Source organism: Marmota flaviventris, chromosome 1 (genome assembly GCF_047511675.1).
Source record: "Marmota flaviventris isolate mMarFla1 chromosome 1, mMarFla1.hap1, whole genome shotgun sequence".
Classification (NCBI taxonomy): domain Eukaryota; kingdom Metazoa; phylum Chordata; class Mammalia; order Rodentia; family Sciuridae; genus Marmota; species Marmota flaviventris.
Window position 1 is genome coordinate 34253729 of NC_092498.1, and position 15411 is coordinate 34269139.

At 39.6% G+C, this 15411-nt stretch overlaps 1 protein-coding gene across 2 annotated transcripts in view; it reads right to left on the reverse strand.

Moving 5' to 3' along the window:
• Window positions 1–15411, reverse strand: part of Slc25a13 (solute carrier family 25 member 13) — a 180968-nt gene that overhangs the window by 45754 nt on the left and 119803 nt on the right. For both annotated transcript variants that reach the window (XM_071612477.1, XM_071612486.1), the window contains 2 exons: window positions 6800–6852; window positions 5187–5267 (listed from right to left, as the gene is read on the reverse strand). In XM_071612477.1, coding sequence (XP_071468578.1) covers window positions 5187–5267; window positions 6800–6852 — 134 coding nt within the window. The remainder of the gene's footprint in view (window positions 1–5186; window positions 5268–6799; window positions 6853–15411) is intronic.

Sequence of the window (15411 nt, forward strand, 5' to 3'; positions counted from 1 at the left end):
AACATCAATATGCTTTCTACTTTTTATGGTTTGGGAATCATAATGAAGTATGGCTTGGAGGTGATAAATTTTATTAAGGACAGAAAGAAGTATAACTAACATAAAGGAAAATATATATGCATGAGCCCATTACCAGATCTGTCACAGATAAACTGCAGATTTAACAAGCTTACTTTTAAGAGCCATTTTAGTTTTAAAATTCTTCCACTCAACAAACATTTACAAAGAGTCTGCTTTACCATCTACTACCTAAGACCCTTGAGGGTACATCTATGAATAAAAAGACCCCTGCTCTTGTGGAGCCTAACCTTTATAATGAGAGAGGCAGAAAATAAACAGATGTCATTTGATGAATATGTAAAATTATACAGAATGTTAAAAGGTGGTAAGAGCTATGACAGAGGGAGATAAAGAAAGACAAGGAGAGAGGGAGGATCAATAGTAAGGCAGACAGGCAGGGTGTGTTTTTGAAGAGGGGATGGTTAAAATTTTTAATTTACTAGTGTTAAGTGTAAACTGTGCAACTGAAGGAATGACTGTAGTCTAGGGAAGAAATCAAAACTTGGTTAAATGAATATACTGTTCCGACCCTAAGTATATCTATATACATGCCTATAAATCTACACATCTGTAACAGACACACAGCATATGCCACATTACGACATTTGAAAGTGATACTCCCATTTACTATTCTTTTCTGACAAGCAAGGCATAAGAATGGCACTGATGGGAAAATGCAAGGGCTTCAATCTGGAAATCAAGTTGTTCCTACAGGTTTGAATGAGACACTCAAAAGCAGACATTTGTATTGCTTAGGAATACAGTCATAGGTAATGCAAAGCAGGAAGACGAGCATGGGAATGAAAAACACCCATTTCAAGATAGGTTCTCTTGGGGGATGAAGAAAGGAAAAGCAATTGGGACAAGGGCCTCCTGTTACATTTATGAGTTTTGCTGGTAGGCACACTCATGTATCTTTGTGTTTTCCAAAACTTTTCAAGATAAACATCAACCACAAATGAATGTAATGTAAAAAAGATAAGGCAAGTAATAAAAACTTGCCTCAAAAACGACATCTGATATATGGCTATAAACGGGTATTAAAATATCATGCACAGGGGAATCCCCATGATAGTGATAAAGTAGATAGGGACAGCATTAGGGTGCTGCCTACTTGCCAGGGACAGCAATTAAGACTGCTCTTCAACCTAGGCACAGTGATGCATGTCTGTAATCCCAGCTACTCAGGAGGCCGAGGCAGGAGGATCCCACGTTTATAGCCAGCTGGGCAATTTAGCAAGACCCCGATTTAAAATAAAATAAAAAAGCACTGGTGGTAGAGTGCTTGCCTAGCATGTACCAGGCCCGGGGTTTAATCCTTAGTACCTGAAGAGGAGGGGGAAAAAAAAAAAAAAAAAACTGCTCTTCATTCCAAATTTTCCCAATGGTAACAGTCTCACAATCCCTTTCAGAACCAGTGACATGATCATATTCTCAGTGATTTTGCTCACTCAAAATAAATGTAAATTTCCATAAACAGCAGGTATATTTCTACATGAATACACACATGAGCATCACAATAGGAAAATACTGTGGCCCCATTACTAAAGGATCATAGTTCAAAAGCAGGTTCACTTGTTTTTCCAAAAATTATTGTAGAACCTTACTATTTTCTATTGGCATATAAATAAGTTTTACTAAATGAACTTTAAAACACAGAGGTTTACACATTGTTAACATTTTTTTTCTTGGTGAATATTAGATTTATTTCATGCTTGATAAATTAATCACCATATTTCTATTACTTCCTTAAAATCAGTCATAGTACTACTTTTGCTTAGCTGGTCCTTTTGAAGATAAAATTATCAAAAGCTAAAGATCTCAGACTGTCAGGATTTGAACCCTCTATTCCACTAGACACATAGAAGTTGAAGAACTATAACCTACAGATCACAGGAATTATACAGGATTTTTTTTTTTTTTAAGATAGTAAGAAAGCAATAACAACAACATACACAGAGATAGTATATCAGTTTTCAAAGTCACTGGGAATCTGTAGTGGTCACAGGCCTCTCCTCTGCCACTTACTAAGAACCTCCATTGTCACTAACAGACTCCCTGAGCTTCTAACCCAAGAGTGGAAGGATGGAAGAAACAGGGGTATATATATTTTGTGCAGGGAAGTCTGAGGGTCCAGGGCTGTCAGAGCTTCCACAACTATTGATTTAATTTAGAATGTAGAAAATCCAACTCACAGAGAAAATGTAAACTGAAAAGAATTCTTTCAAACTTAAGAATTTGTAAACTTTGGTTTCAGTCACCTAGTTTAGTCTTGAAGTGTGCTGAATATGTCACTACTGTGAAGTGTTAATCTATAAAAATGCTCAGAGAACTCAAGTAAAAAAAATTTTACATATGTATATTTTTAGTTGTAGGTGAACACAATACCTTATTTTATTTTTATGTGGTGTTGAGGATTGAACCCAGTGCCCCGTGCGTGCTAGGGGAGTGCTCTACCACTGAGGCACAACCTCATCCCCAAGTCAAATTTTTGATAAGGTTCTAAACTAAAACTAATCTCAGTATGAAAAATAAGTTTTAAAATAAAGTCAGATTCACCCTTTCAGATGTGTCAATGAAACCAAAGAATGTTTTTTATCTCGTAAGTTACAGATATTATTATATCAAAAATATCAAGTTAAGGAATGGGATAGATTTTATTCCTTTTATGTGTCAATGATTGGTTTCCTCCAAACATGCTATCACTTTCACTTTTCCAAAAACTAAATAAGTTTTTGGAAAAATCTGGCTAAGCACTATGAAGTTATGAGGTTATGAGACAAAGATCTTCCTGCATATTTTCTGTTTTTGTAGAAAACAGATTATAAAACAGAAAAAGCCTTGTTCAAAGAAATGAACAGCTTTGGTTGCAAGTGCAAAAGTCAGCCATGTGTACTGACTCTTAGTAATAATGAAGCCAGGTGAGCTCCCTAGGGACTTACAAGTCAACACCTAGTAATGCTTGGCTGGACTAAGGCAGGGCACTGCTCATGTGACACAACCTCACAAAACCCTCTGTTGCACTGACCAGGCTATGCAACTTACAATGTCTTTCTAAAGTACACACTGGTTCCATTTAAGGGAAAACTTTGCCAAAGACTGCAGGGAGAGATGCTGCTGCTACTACTTAAAACAAACAAACACACACACACACACACACACACACACACACTCTCTCTCTCTCTCTCTCTCTCTCTCTCTCTCTCTCTCTCTTTCTCTCTCTCTCTCTCTCTCTCTCTCTCATGCACACAAGATGGAATCACTCATCTTTCCACTCAGAGATGGAAAGATGCCTGGAGTTGTTTGCTTCCCACAGGACTGTTTTCCTGGACTGGGGGAGACATGAAACATTGAGGACTACTGTCTACCTGCCTTTGAGATGCAGGGTGGCAAACTTCACAGATATTTTAAGTAGCTGTAAAGCCAAGTGGCTCCAATTTTAAGCCTGTGTTTAGATCAGGTTTGAAAAAGGGCTACACTTCTCTACAATAACTAGACACCACATCTGATGCCAGCCTGTGCTCTGCATTTGAAATGGGCGACCGCATGTGTAAACAAGACCACCTACAGATGGCACACTGACAATACGTGCCACAACCAATCTCCTTGGCACCCAGATGCATGTGTCGGCAAAATGCTTTCATTGAAAAGAAAATACACCTCCAGGCAGAGCAAGCCATGATGACTGCCAAAATCTTGAGGAGCATCACAGAATTCATTTTATATTTTGTATTCTTATAGAGATCTATAATTGTGTCTTTTTAGCAGGTTTAAAAATCTAATTTTAAAAGCAAACAAACAAACCTCTTCGACCTGACTTACTGAAATAAATGCCTTGCTATCTTGAATCCCTTGCGATGACCTGAAGGCCTGGGCTAGACACAGCCTATGGAAAACACCTATTTAGAAATCAGAAAATCCATTTACTCAAATGGATGCATAGAGGTTTTTGAAATGAAGAGTACTTATGGGGAAGAGCAGTTTCTGCAATTCCTGCCATTCTCTGTGATTATTATTGTGTGCCCTTTTTATTGAGGACACTAAAGGCTCCCTTTTTTTCCCGTCCTGAATGCTACTAAAGTTACAGAACAAGGGGGAGCCTACCTGGCCATCTCTGACAGGTCAATGATCAAACAGAGAGTCAGACAGAAGCCAAATTCCATCCATCTCTTTAAGAATCACCAGGAGCCATGATTTCATATTATGCTGAAGGGGCTACTCAATGTTAAGACGAGAACCCATTACACACAAATGTTAATGCTCAGGTGTTTGGCCAACTTCTGAACTCAATGATGTTTCAAGAAAATTATTTTATGCTGACATAAAATAATTTCCAGTCCAGAAAAAAACAATTAAAAAGAAAAAGAAAAATGTGACCTCATCTTTCCTAAAAGACACACAGGTTAGGCAGAAAATCCACCACTACTGTATTGCTTGAGTGATCAAAGCCTATTTATTTAACCAACCTTATCTTTAAATAGCACCAGTCTTTGTATAAGAATTTAATTTACTTAAAGTATTTATATTCACACAAACAAACCAGTATATGAGATAAAGCGAGACACAATGTTTTGCAGAGCTTCAGAAAAGGATGCAGGTTGTTCATCCATATCTAGAAGCAATCATTCCACAGTTTTGACAATGCAGAGCACCCTCAGCCAGTTAATCCCCAGCATCATTCCCCCAGAAGCACTGGAAGCTTGAAGGGTTGCTGCCCCTTGTAAGGAAAAGCAAAGCAGAGAGCCATGGCTGCTGACTTCAAGCTACAAATCATAGTGCCTGACCTAGGACAGGGAGTCCTGAAGAAAGAATGTACTGCAAATTAACTTTAGAAAAGGTTAGCAAAGATATTTCAACAGCCAGACATTTCTGCCATGAATGACTTCTACTGCAGAACTAACCAAGAGCAATGATGCACTGCACAGGCACGATTTAACAGGCAGTATGACCAGAGACATTTACCCTTCCACCGCAGGAATGGTCGCCTGTGTAGGACAGGTAGAGTTGCCCTAGGAGACTCTGCCTTTGTACAGGATCTGTGGTTAAACAGAAGCCTTAGTCCACTCTGACCATGGCAGTGATAAGTGTGTGAAACAAATCTTCCCAATGTAGTGAAAGGTACTTACACAGCCTCCAGCAAGAATTTCTGCTGCAAGTGGGACGGAACCATCTTTGTGCATAAATTTATCCCTCACAAAATCATTCACCTTGAAGAAAAATATTTATAGAAGCTGATGAAAAATATAAAGAAAGGCATTAAACACGTATAAATATACATCTGTTAACATGCTATTTTTTTTCTGTCAGTCCATTGGATAAATTAACAACCTTAAAATAATTTGAGAGAGGTACTCTTAATAGCATACATGCAGTTTTTTCTTTCTTTTTTTTTTTTTCCCCTTTCTTTTTTTATACTGGGGATTGAACCCAAGGCACTTTGCACCTAAGTTGTATCCCCAGCCTTTTTTATTTTTAGATAGGGTCTTTCTGAGTTGCTTAAGCCTTCACAAAGTTGCTGAGGCTGGCCTGGGATTACAGGTGTGAACTAACATGCCCAGTATATATGCAGTTTTTAAAAGATTAAAAAATATATATGCATCCCTGATGTTGCAGGGAGAAGAATTAAAGATATATTGGCTTATAAGACCCAAATTCAAGTATGTCCTACAGTTATAAATGCATGAAGAGAAAGATATACAGATAGTAGAAACAAAATACAAGCATGTCTTATAATTTAAGAACTGTTTTATAAGGTTTGATTAAAAATCACTTTCAAGTCTTCTAACAAGATTTAATCTAATATAGCACTCTTCACTGAGACCAATTTGGCTGTGCAGATTTTTTTTAGCTTAGTAGAAATTCAGTGTCTAAAAATTCCTCAAGGATTCTCAAAGAACCTTAATTGTATTAATTAATTAAGTATAATATTCTCAAAATGGTATGTACAACAAGCAATCTTAAGGAACAATCATGTTTTAGGCAAGTACAGCCCAGAGAAGATTAGTTATCTTGAGGTCATATCATATAAGGCATCAGAAGAACTTTAAGGACCAAGGCTGCATGGCCCAATTCAAAACTAGAGTTTAAACTCCTGGGGTTTTGTGACCTTAATGATTCACATGCCATATCTACTCATTCCACAAACTTAAACTGAATGTCAACTACCTGTCAACATGACCCAGTCACTGGGCAAACAGTGATGAAGGATCAATTTCAACTAGAACACAGAGCCCTCAATATGGGGCTTCACAGAACAAATCCTAAACTCACAGTCTATAAATAGCAGGTGTAACTGAAAGAGTATGTGCTTTGAAGTTGGAAAATTTGATTTTGAATTCTAGTTTTCCTGCTTATGAATGATATGGATGCAGGCAGGCTACTTAATCCCTGTGCACCTTTCCTTACCTGTAAACAGTGAATCAAATTTTGCTTGCAATTAAAACAATGAGAAATTACACACACTAAGTGCCTACTGTGGTAATACTGAAGGAAATGCTGCTGTTGCAGCAATGATGAAATAATGATGGCAGCAACCACCAACAATCTTCAAATTCATTACATTTTGGATGTTCAGTGTTATGTGGGGTATAATGAAAAGCTGTATGTGCTGAGTACCCCATCTACAAATTAGTTAGCACCTTAGAGGAACCACAAGCCTGCTGGTTCACAGAAGAATACCGGCTAGATCCTTGAGTCTGTGCAGATTCCCTTAATAAGAGCACCAACTCAAAAGACTTACTGTTAGTTTTATGGCCTTCTCTGGGGCGACTCCCAATAACTGTGGCAACAGACCTAAAAATCAACATAAGTAAGAAGTATATTAAATAAATTAGCATTAACTAAACAAATCAACAGCTCTGCAGAGGGGATCACCACTTAAAAACTGGGGCAATCTTTGCTGCAATTTTCTGCTATTACCTTTAATGAGAATACTTGAAATGGAATGTTCAAGTACTAACTTCTAACAGCCACATCAGGCCCAAGTAAATTCCCTTCCACATTCTGGATCGTTTGCACATTGAGTAAATCAACAATATTAGTGATACAGGAAATCTCATTATTCCAGGGAAGTCTCCTCCTTTCCCTCCTGCCTCTTGGATCAGAGAGCTTCAGTAAAAAAGTATATGTACATATATCTTTAGTAAAGAGTATATAAATATATATACATATATCTTTTAGTAAAAATATACATACATATGTATACATATACAGTCTTTCCTAATGATGTGTGTGTGTGTGTGTATATGAATGCACATGTGCACATTCTTTAGTCATTCATTCATTCACTGAATAACTGTGATTTGATGACAAGCACAAAACAAATCAGATTATGTTCTTACATGACTCACATGGAAGGAGAAACTTTTGGGAAAGTGACAATTGAAGAAAGATACATTCCAACAGATGGGTTAAAGAAAGCGGAGGAGACCCAAGCCTGGTATGCTCTAGAATGAGGGAGAACATCAGCAGGGCCTCTGTAGAGCAGGCACAGGGAGAATGGCACAGGTGGGCACCAAATGCCATAGTCACACTATGGGCCAGGATTCTGAGCCTGATTCATTTTCAGATGAGGAGTGAGTAGTTTTAAGCAAGAGATGATGTGCTAATTCATGGACTTGAAAGAGCACTCTGACTGCTGTGTGGAAAAGATGAGGACATAACTGATGCTGTGTGTATGTGTCTCAGGATGGGAGACTGAGGTATGCCCAGACAGTGAAATTATGAAAAATGAAAACAAAAGATACTCTTGGAAGTAGCAAGAAAGAAGCAATCTGTCATATACAGGAATCCTTACTGATAGCTAATTTCTCTTCAGGAACCCCAGAAGCCAGGAGGCAGGAGGATGATCAATTTAAAGTATTCAAAGTTAATTCAATCCAACCCTGAATTCTATATCCACCAAAACTATCCCTCAAACTTGAAGGACATATTAAGACATTTCTTGATTAAAAAAACAAAGAAATAAAAAAAAAAAGGAGCTCATTACTAGATCTGTACAACAAGAAATAAGCCTTCAGCATGAACAACTAGGAAGAAATGAGGAAGCCTGTGGAAAGTGATGAGTTCGTGGTGACCATCGGATGGACACATTTTAGCCAAGTGGGAGGAAAACAAGGTTGGAGAGTACAGGGAGGTGTGCCTTTAACAGGAAAGGGCCTCTTTCAGGAACGATAGTTAAACAGTAGTGGATCTACATATCTGAACTAAAAAATGTCATTTTCTTTTGTTCTATTCTTTTTGGGGGTACTAGGGATTGAACCCAGGGGCACTTAATCACTGAGCCACATCCCCAGCCCTTTTTAATATTTTATTTAGAGTACAGGGTCTCACTGAGTTGCTGAAAAACTCACTAAGTTGCTGAGGCTGGCTTTGAACTTACAATTTTCCTGCCTCAGCCTCCTGAGCCGCTGGGATTACAGGTGTGTGCAACTGTGTCTGGCTTTCATTTGTTCTAACAAATAAAAGTCAAAGAAGAACACCTTTTCTTAGAAACACTAAGCAGACTGAGGGAAGAATCAGTTATTCCCTGTGCCACACTGCTGTCCTTCAGAGGAGCTTCACTATACTCTCCTTGGACAGAGTACAATTTTCTAATTCAACTGTACTAAAAGGTCCACTTGTAGGCTCTCCTGAGGGACCAGCCCTGCCCACACATCTTCTTAGAGGAGCAGTCTGAGGTCAGAGGTCACTAGCCTGTGTGCTGTATATATCCAATCTGTAGTTGTATGTGATTGAGGAACACAAGTTTTCAAACATAATTTAAGCTCCTTGCAAAGACAGACAGATCTGACAGTCCTGGGCCTCCTCCTGATATCACAGCAATCTCCTCCAGGTAGGTGAGGCTCTGTTCTTTAGACAAGGACCCAGACATCCAATTGGCCAAAGTCCTTCCCTGCCTGAATGCTGACACCTCAATGAGGACAAGTGCCAGTTTTTTGTTTTTATTGCTCTGTTGATATCCACACAATAGAGAGGTGTTTCTTTTTGCTCATGGCTACACAAAAAGGGAAACTAAATAGACCAAGACAGCTTGGGTTTTAGGAAAAATGGGTCAAAGTCCATTTCATTGTGAAATTCAACAATAATGAAGATGCTGATGCTAATGAAACATTTTTAAAACAGCTACATAGTGGTTGTTATGTGCCAGACACCACTGTAAGTACTTTATTAAGTTTATTTAATCCTCATAACCACTCTGCAGAGAGGAAACTAAGGCATACAGAGATTAAGTAACTTGTTCCAGGTTATCCAGGTGGTAAGTGGTGAGATGGGGATTTCAAACCTAAGCCCTTCTACTCAAGAGTTTACACCCTTAGATGCCACTCAACTCTGTCATGTGTGTAACATGCATTTCTTTTCAGCCTCAAATGTTCCCTTAATAAGCTGCCAGGATCCTAGAAGCAGTTGCGTTTGCAACCCCTTCTCTAGGTAGCTGTATTTTCAGAGTCTGTGTTTCCCTGAGGCTACAGCTGATTAGACAATGGGCAGACACCTAAAAGTTATACAGCCAGGCAGTTCAGCAACCTAAGCCCTAGGGCAACCAAAGTGCATTTCCACTCAGAGGCAGGTTGAGGGTCCTTTAAGGCAATGGTGCTGGTTAGCACAGAGGTATAAACTGAAAAGATGCCACGGGTGGAGCAGGGGAAAGGACCAGCTTGAAGCTCTGCATGTGCTAATGTCACAAGGAAGCAGAAACCATGAATAAACAAAGGAAATGGATTGGTGGAAAGAAGAGAATGTAGAGTGAAAACAAAGGGGACACCAAAGAGAAAACAGAGCCCAAAGGCACAGAGATTGTCTCCAGCACTCTCCAGTCCCAGCTAGGCCAGGCTCTAGGTTAACTCCTGTTACTCCATGAGATTTCTGCCTTGCATGAACTCAACAGAAAGCCTCCCTGTGCACTAGCTAGCCTAAATGGGGCTGTGCTTTTTTATAATCTAAATAAGCAAAAGCAGCACAGGAGAGAAAGCGGGAACAGGGAACCACCTGGGTGAAGCAAGCACTCTCATTCAAAGAAGGCAGTCTCACCTCCTAAAACACTCATTTATCAATCTTTAAGAAGTTACCCATAACATGAGAAGAAAAGCTTAATTACTAACCAATGAAAATACATTAATATCTATTAGTAAAATGTGGGCAAAAAGCTGTTTAAATTTCAGATGTTGAGATTCAAAAATAAAATCTCTATTTTACTTTCTGTTTTTAGGTCAAAACCAAAATGTTTAAACATTTACTTGCTAAATGTATTTTTCTTATTATTAAACTGTAGACCCAAATTGTGAATGGTCTGAAAGCACTGTGATTTCAATGATGATCTCTTGTCTCCATAACTATTCTGTGACAGTCTTTTCAAATGACTAATACAAAAGTTCCCAGAGTCAACTGACCACAGTGTTATATGTAATCATCTCAGCCAGCCTTGTAAACTACTGAAATTTGTCTTTCTCACTATAAATTCAGTGATGCATTGTAAACAGTTAAAAAAAAAGAAAGAAAAAGAAAACCCTGTATTTATGATTAAAATGAGAGTAACAAATATTTACTTATGGAGCAAACATTTACCAATTAACTTTTCTGTGTGCCCGGTTCTAGAATGAAATAGGATGAAGACAGTGAGATTGGTGTCTTCCCCTCAAAAAAACGTATTCGTTTAAAAGGAAAGGGAACCCTAGTTGTGTCCATGTACCAGCAAGGGACAAAACACTTGGAAATAGTTTGATAAGCACCAGAGCCCAGGGTCACCAAAATACCAGGAGACCCAGTTATTCTGCCTGCAGGAAGGAGGATGCACCAAAGAAGAGGAGCTCTTTGCCCTGGGGCCTTTAAGGGAAACAGGTTCTCCTTAGACAAGAGACGTGAGTAGAGGGAAGAGCAACCTGGTTGGGCTGAGGGAATCCTATGTGCAAAGGCACCCAAAGTTCAAGATCATGGCCCATTCAGAGTCAGGGCAAGATCCCAGATGTTTTTACACACAATAATGATATCTATGCACTTAATACGCACTAGGTACTAGGTGCTACTTTTATGTGTTTTACGTGAATTAACTAACACATTGAAGCCACATGACAACCTTACTCAGGGCACACTATTTTTTTTTTTAATCTCCATCAACCTATGAAGAAACTGAGGCTGATTTTAAAGTTGCTACCCAAGGTTACTCTGTTGTTAGACGGAAAGCGGGATTCAACCCAGGCAGTCTGGCTACTGCCTGGCATACTGTAGCACTTATCTCATGTTTGGTCACACTAAGAAGAACGAACCTAATTCTCTTGATGCATGGGGTGGCTTTTAAAGTAAACACTAAGGGTCAAAAAGTAAAAATTTCCAGAGGTGAAGGATACTTAGCAAGGGTGGAGACCAGAGACAGGAAGAAGAATTAGGAGATTAAAAAAATATCATCAGAGGCCATGAGTTTCATTATACTAAACTGAAGAATTTCAACTTAGAATGAAACCAATGTACATATCAACTTGTAAGACCTGGGCCAGATCAGCACTCAGGGAGCTGGTGGGTAAGAACCATTCTTGTGGTGATGACCCAGGATAAACAAGAAAACACAGGTGGCTGTGGGCTAAAATGTGAAGCCTCGCAGCTGAGAGCCTTGACACCACCAGCCTTGGGTAAATGCTCTTCAGGAGGCGTCATGATCTGTAGGAGGTGGGAATTCCAGGAACCTTTCTTAGGCCCTGACCTTAGAGGAAGGAGGTCTATGTGACTCAGTAAGGCTGGAAGCCACCACTCCAGCTAAGGTGCTTCATCCCTGTCACATTTAAGTGGCAAGTGCATATATGTTGAACATCTGGGTAACTCAGCAAAAATATCAGGTTTTTAACATAAGATGTTTCTGTTGGGTACTGGAAATCCATTTTAACTATTCAAAACATAGCCTGGATGTGTGTGTTGCTTCTTACTTGTCAAAACAGCAGTCCATTTTCCAACTGCCTCAAGTGAAATTTATTAGTGTGGTTAGTTTTCTAATCTTCTCTTTTTAGTTCAGCTCCATCAGCACATATGGCAATGCTTCCTTGGCAAACTCTACTCTACCAGAAGGCTGTTAATGCGAGAAAAGATTTACAGGGTACAGAATTAATACGGTATTTTGTCTTCAAATTTCATGGGTTAGAGATATAAATCATACTGTCCCTCCTGATTCCAGTCCCTTGAGCAGCCCAACAAGAGCTGAGGTGGAGGTGTGGGATTTAAGCCTACATTAGAAGCCTCCAACTTAAGCTTCCTTTAGTCTCCCAAAAGGAGAATCATGCAAGCAATGTGCTAGATTAGAAGGCTATCATACTATTTACCTAAGAACTTTTTTAGAAATTCTAGAATTTCAGAGTTGGAAGAAACTCTGAAAGAAACTAATAATGCTGGCCCAACTAAGGTCATTTATTTCCAGTGGCCCAGCAACAAAATCAACAGTTAGGGCTCTGGGTTAAAATCCTTGGTTTGTACCTCTTTCGTGATGAGTGATCTTGGCCAAGTAATTCTTTCAGTTCTGGGTTTCTCGTTGTTGAAACAAGGATGCTAATTACTATTCACTGATTTAATTTGATAAATACATGAAAAAAATGAACACAAAGAGCCAGATACTCTTCGTCACCGATTTTACATTGTCAAAAAATGTGATGCTTTTTTCTCCATATCTTCTTGAGGCATATCCTTGATCCATTCCTTGTTTACAAGAGGCAGTTCAGTCTGAATAACATCCACAATCCGGAATTAGGTAAGGAGTAAATGCTGTTCCTATGACATTATGCCTATACTTAGAAGAGCTGTCCCTAAGCAGCAAGGGCATATCTGGTCAGAGTCCAGGGCCCTCCTTTCTATAGGCAAAGATAATGAAGTAATAGAGATGTAACAATACATCTTCAACTGTTTTGAAGTTAAAATAATAAAATCTTTGAGAACTTAAAAATTTCTCAACCTCTGCTGATAAGCAATTTTTTGCAATGTAATTTCTACTTGGTGACAGGGGAGCCAAATGGTTAAATGCATGGGTATGAAGCCCAGCCACTGGGTTTGAATTCTGACTCTCAAATGATTTAGCTGTGTAAGTGTTGTCAAGATATCTCATCCCTTTTTACCTTTGCTTCCACACCCACAGAATGGGAATCATTATGGTATCACATCATCTTCGTGGTGTACTTGTGAAGATGAAATGGGTTGATATAGACAAATCCCTCAGAACAGTGCCAAGCATACAGAAAGTTCTGCAGAAATGAATTCTGTTGTGGCTTATTTTTATCTTAACGTTATCATCATTACTACCATTTATTCTCCCTTTTCTTCCTTCAAGGAAACTGGAATCCAGGTAGGATAAACAGCTTGCTCTTATAGGCCTACTCACTGCCTATAGGAGCTCTCAGAATCATGTCCAGATCCACCAGTCCTCACAGTGGGCTCTAGGCCCCCTAATGCTTGGATTTTTGTCCCTCTAATGAACTTGTTGTTCCAACTTCCTTCTCTGTCCCAGAACGACATTTCTTTCAGCACAGACAGTTCTGAAATGTTTCTCTGGGCTCCCAGCTCATGCTGCCAGCTCCCTGCACTGACTGGGCCTTTCATACCACTAAAGGAGGGTGGCCCCAGGGCGGGCATTAACATCACACCTCCCCTTCTCCACATCATGAATATTAGGCTTTCTGGAAAAGTAGTGCTCAAAAGCCCGGTTGACAGTCCACGAACCATTGTAGCTGTGCACAGCTGCTGTTCCAAAAGATCAAGCTGGATAAGACATGCAGAACCACGGGGCTAGTAACAGGGAAGAAACTCAAAAACAAGGCAATGCTACTGTTGTTCAGACCAAAAAAAAAAAAAGGATTTTGAGAAGCACCATGCCAGCCCTGAGAAAGGTAATGCAGAGCACATGAAATGGGGTGGAAAGCATTCAGAGCAGAGGCAACAGTTGGAATTTGGTAGGAGAAATTATTCCACAAGACACCCCTGTTCCCATAGCTAAAGCCACAGCAGCACACGGCCGTTATCTAATTTCAACCTGGGGGTGACCCTTCCTATGTTAAATTCTTACCCTCCTGACCTCACTGTTGAGGCCACTACACCTGCTCCCCCCACTTGCTTTCAACATCAGATTAACCTTCATTCTGGAGCTATCAGCGCCCCGTGAGCCCTGCCTTACAGCTCTTATTCCTGCTCCTATTTCCATGCCCTTCTCTCCTCACTTGTTCAAGCATTCTTTCCTCTCTGCTCCTCCCATCTGTCTGTCTGCTTCTGACTAGTATTGCCCCGGGCATGAGGCACTTCCACCTTCCCAACCACACTATCCCCTTTCAAAGCCCTCATTACAGTCCAGCTTTCCACAGGCTCCTGGGCTGCTGCCCCGAGGTGGCTGGATAGTGGAGCTGGGGAAAGGGCAGGGGCCAAGGAAGCAATGAAGATTTCAATGCCTGCTTATCTGGGTTAAATGCTTTACTCAAAATTTTAGACACCATCTGTTTAACTAAGTTATGGCTCAGGATGCCTCTGGGAGACTGCTAAAAAACATAAAAATGAATGATCCCGAGTAGAGCCTAGAAAAAAATCAGCTCCTCTGACTCCTCGACTTTAGGAGTTTTCCGGAAGTAAAGACCATTAGGAAGGATCGCAAAGTCTCCTTCCGTTTTTCATTCCAGTTCCTGACAACTTTCAGGATGCTGCTTATCTTTTTGTCTATCTAAACTATGAAGTTTAATCTACTTCCTTTGTTTTAGTCTCAGTGAGAACAGTAGCTGGTTATATATGACCATTCCAAAGGCCTGAAATTAGTTCACTCATTAATTTTTCCTTTTCCAGGGTATCTGGAAGGGTATGTTTCTGCTGCCTTTCCCAGTTTTCTAAGCTCATCACTTTCCTCACAAGCCTCTAACAACTCTTCACACCCACCTCAGTTCTAGTTTCTGTCATCTTGGTCTCAGATAATAAGGTCATGTGCTCACTACAGTTGGCTCCCTGTATATTCCTGGAGATATGGTAACCTAACGTAGGGATTGTCCAAGTCTTTTGCTCTTTCTTGTTTGATTCTTGTTTGATTTCCCATAATCAATTTTTTTTTTTTTTTTTTAGTTTAACACCCTAACAGAGTTTACAGCAATTGGCTAAGAAAATAAAACTCAAACTAAACTATTTTATATTCATTAAAAAAGTTTTGGTGGACAAGGGTGGACCCATGGCTCAGGACAGTTCGCAGCTTAGTCGTGGTTTGTTTCTTAATGCACGTGTTCTTAAATAATGTAATTCAGAGTCATGTAAACTTCATTTTATTTTAGTGTTAGGATTTTTTAATCTATTTTTGCCCAAAAAATTTTTGCAAGGAGAAGGACTCTCACTAAGTGCCACACAATTCGGATACTCCCT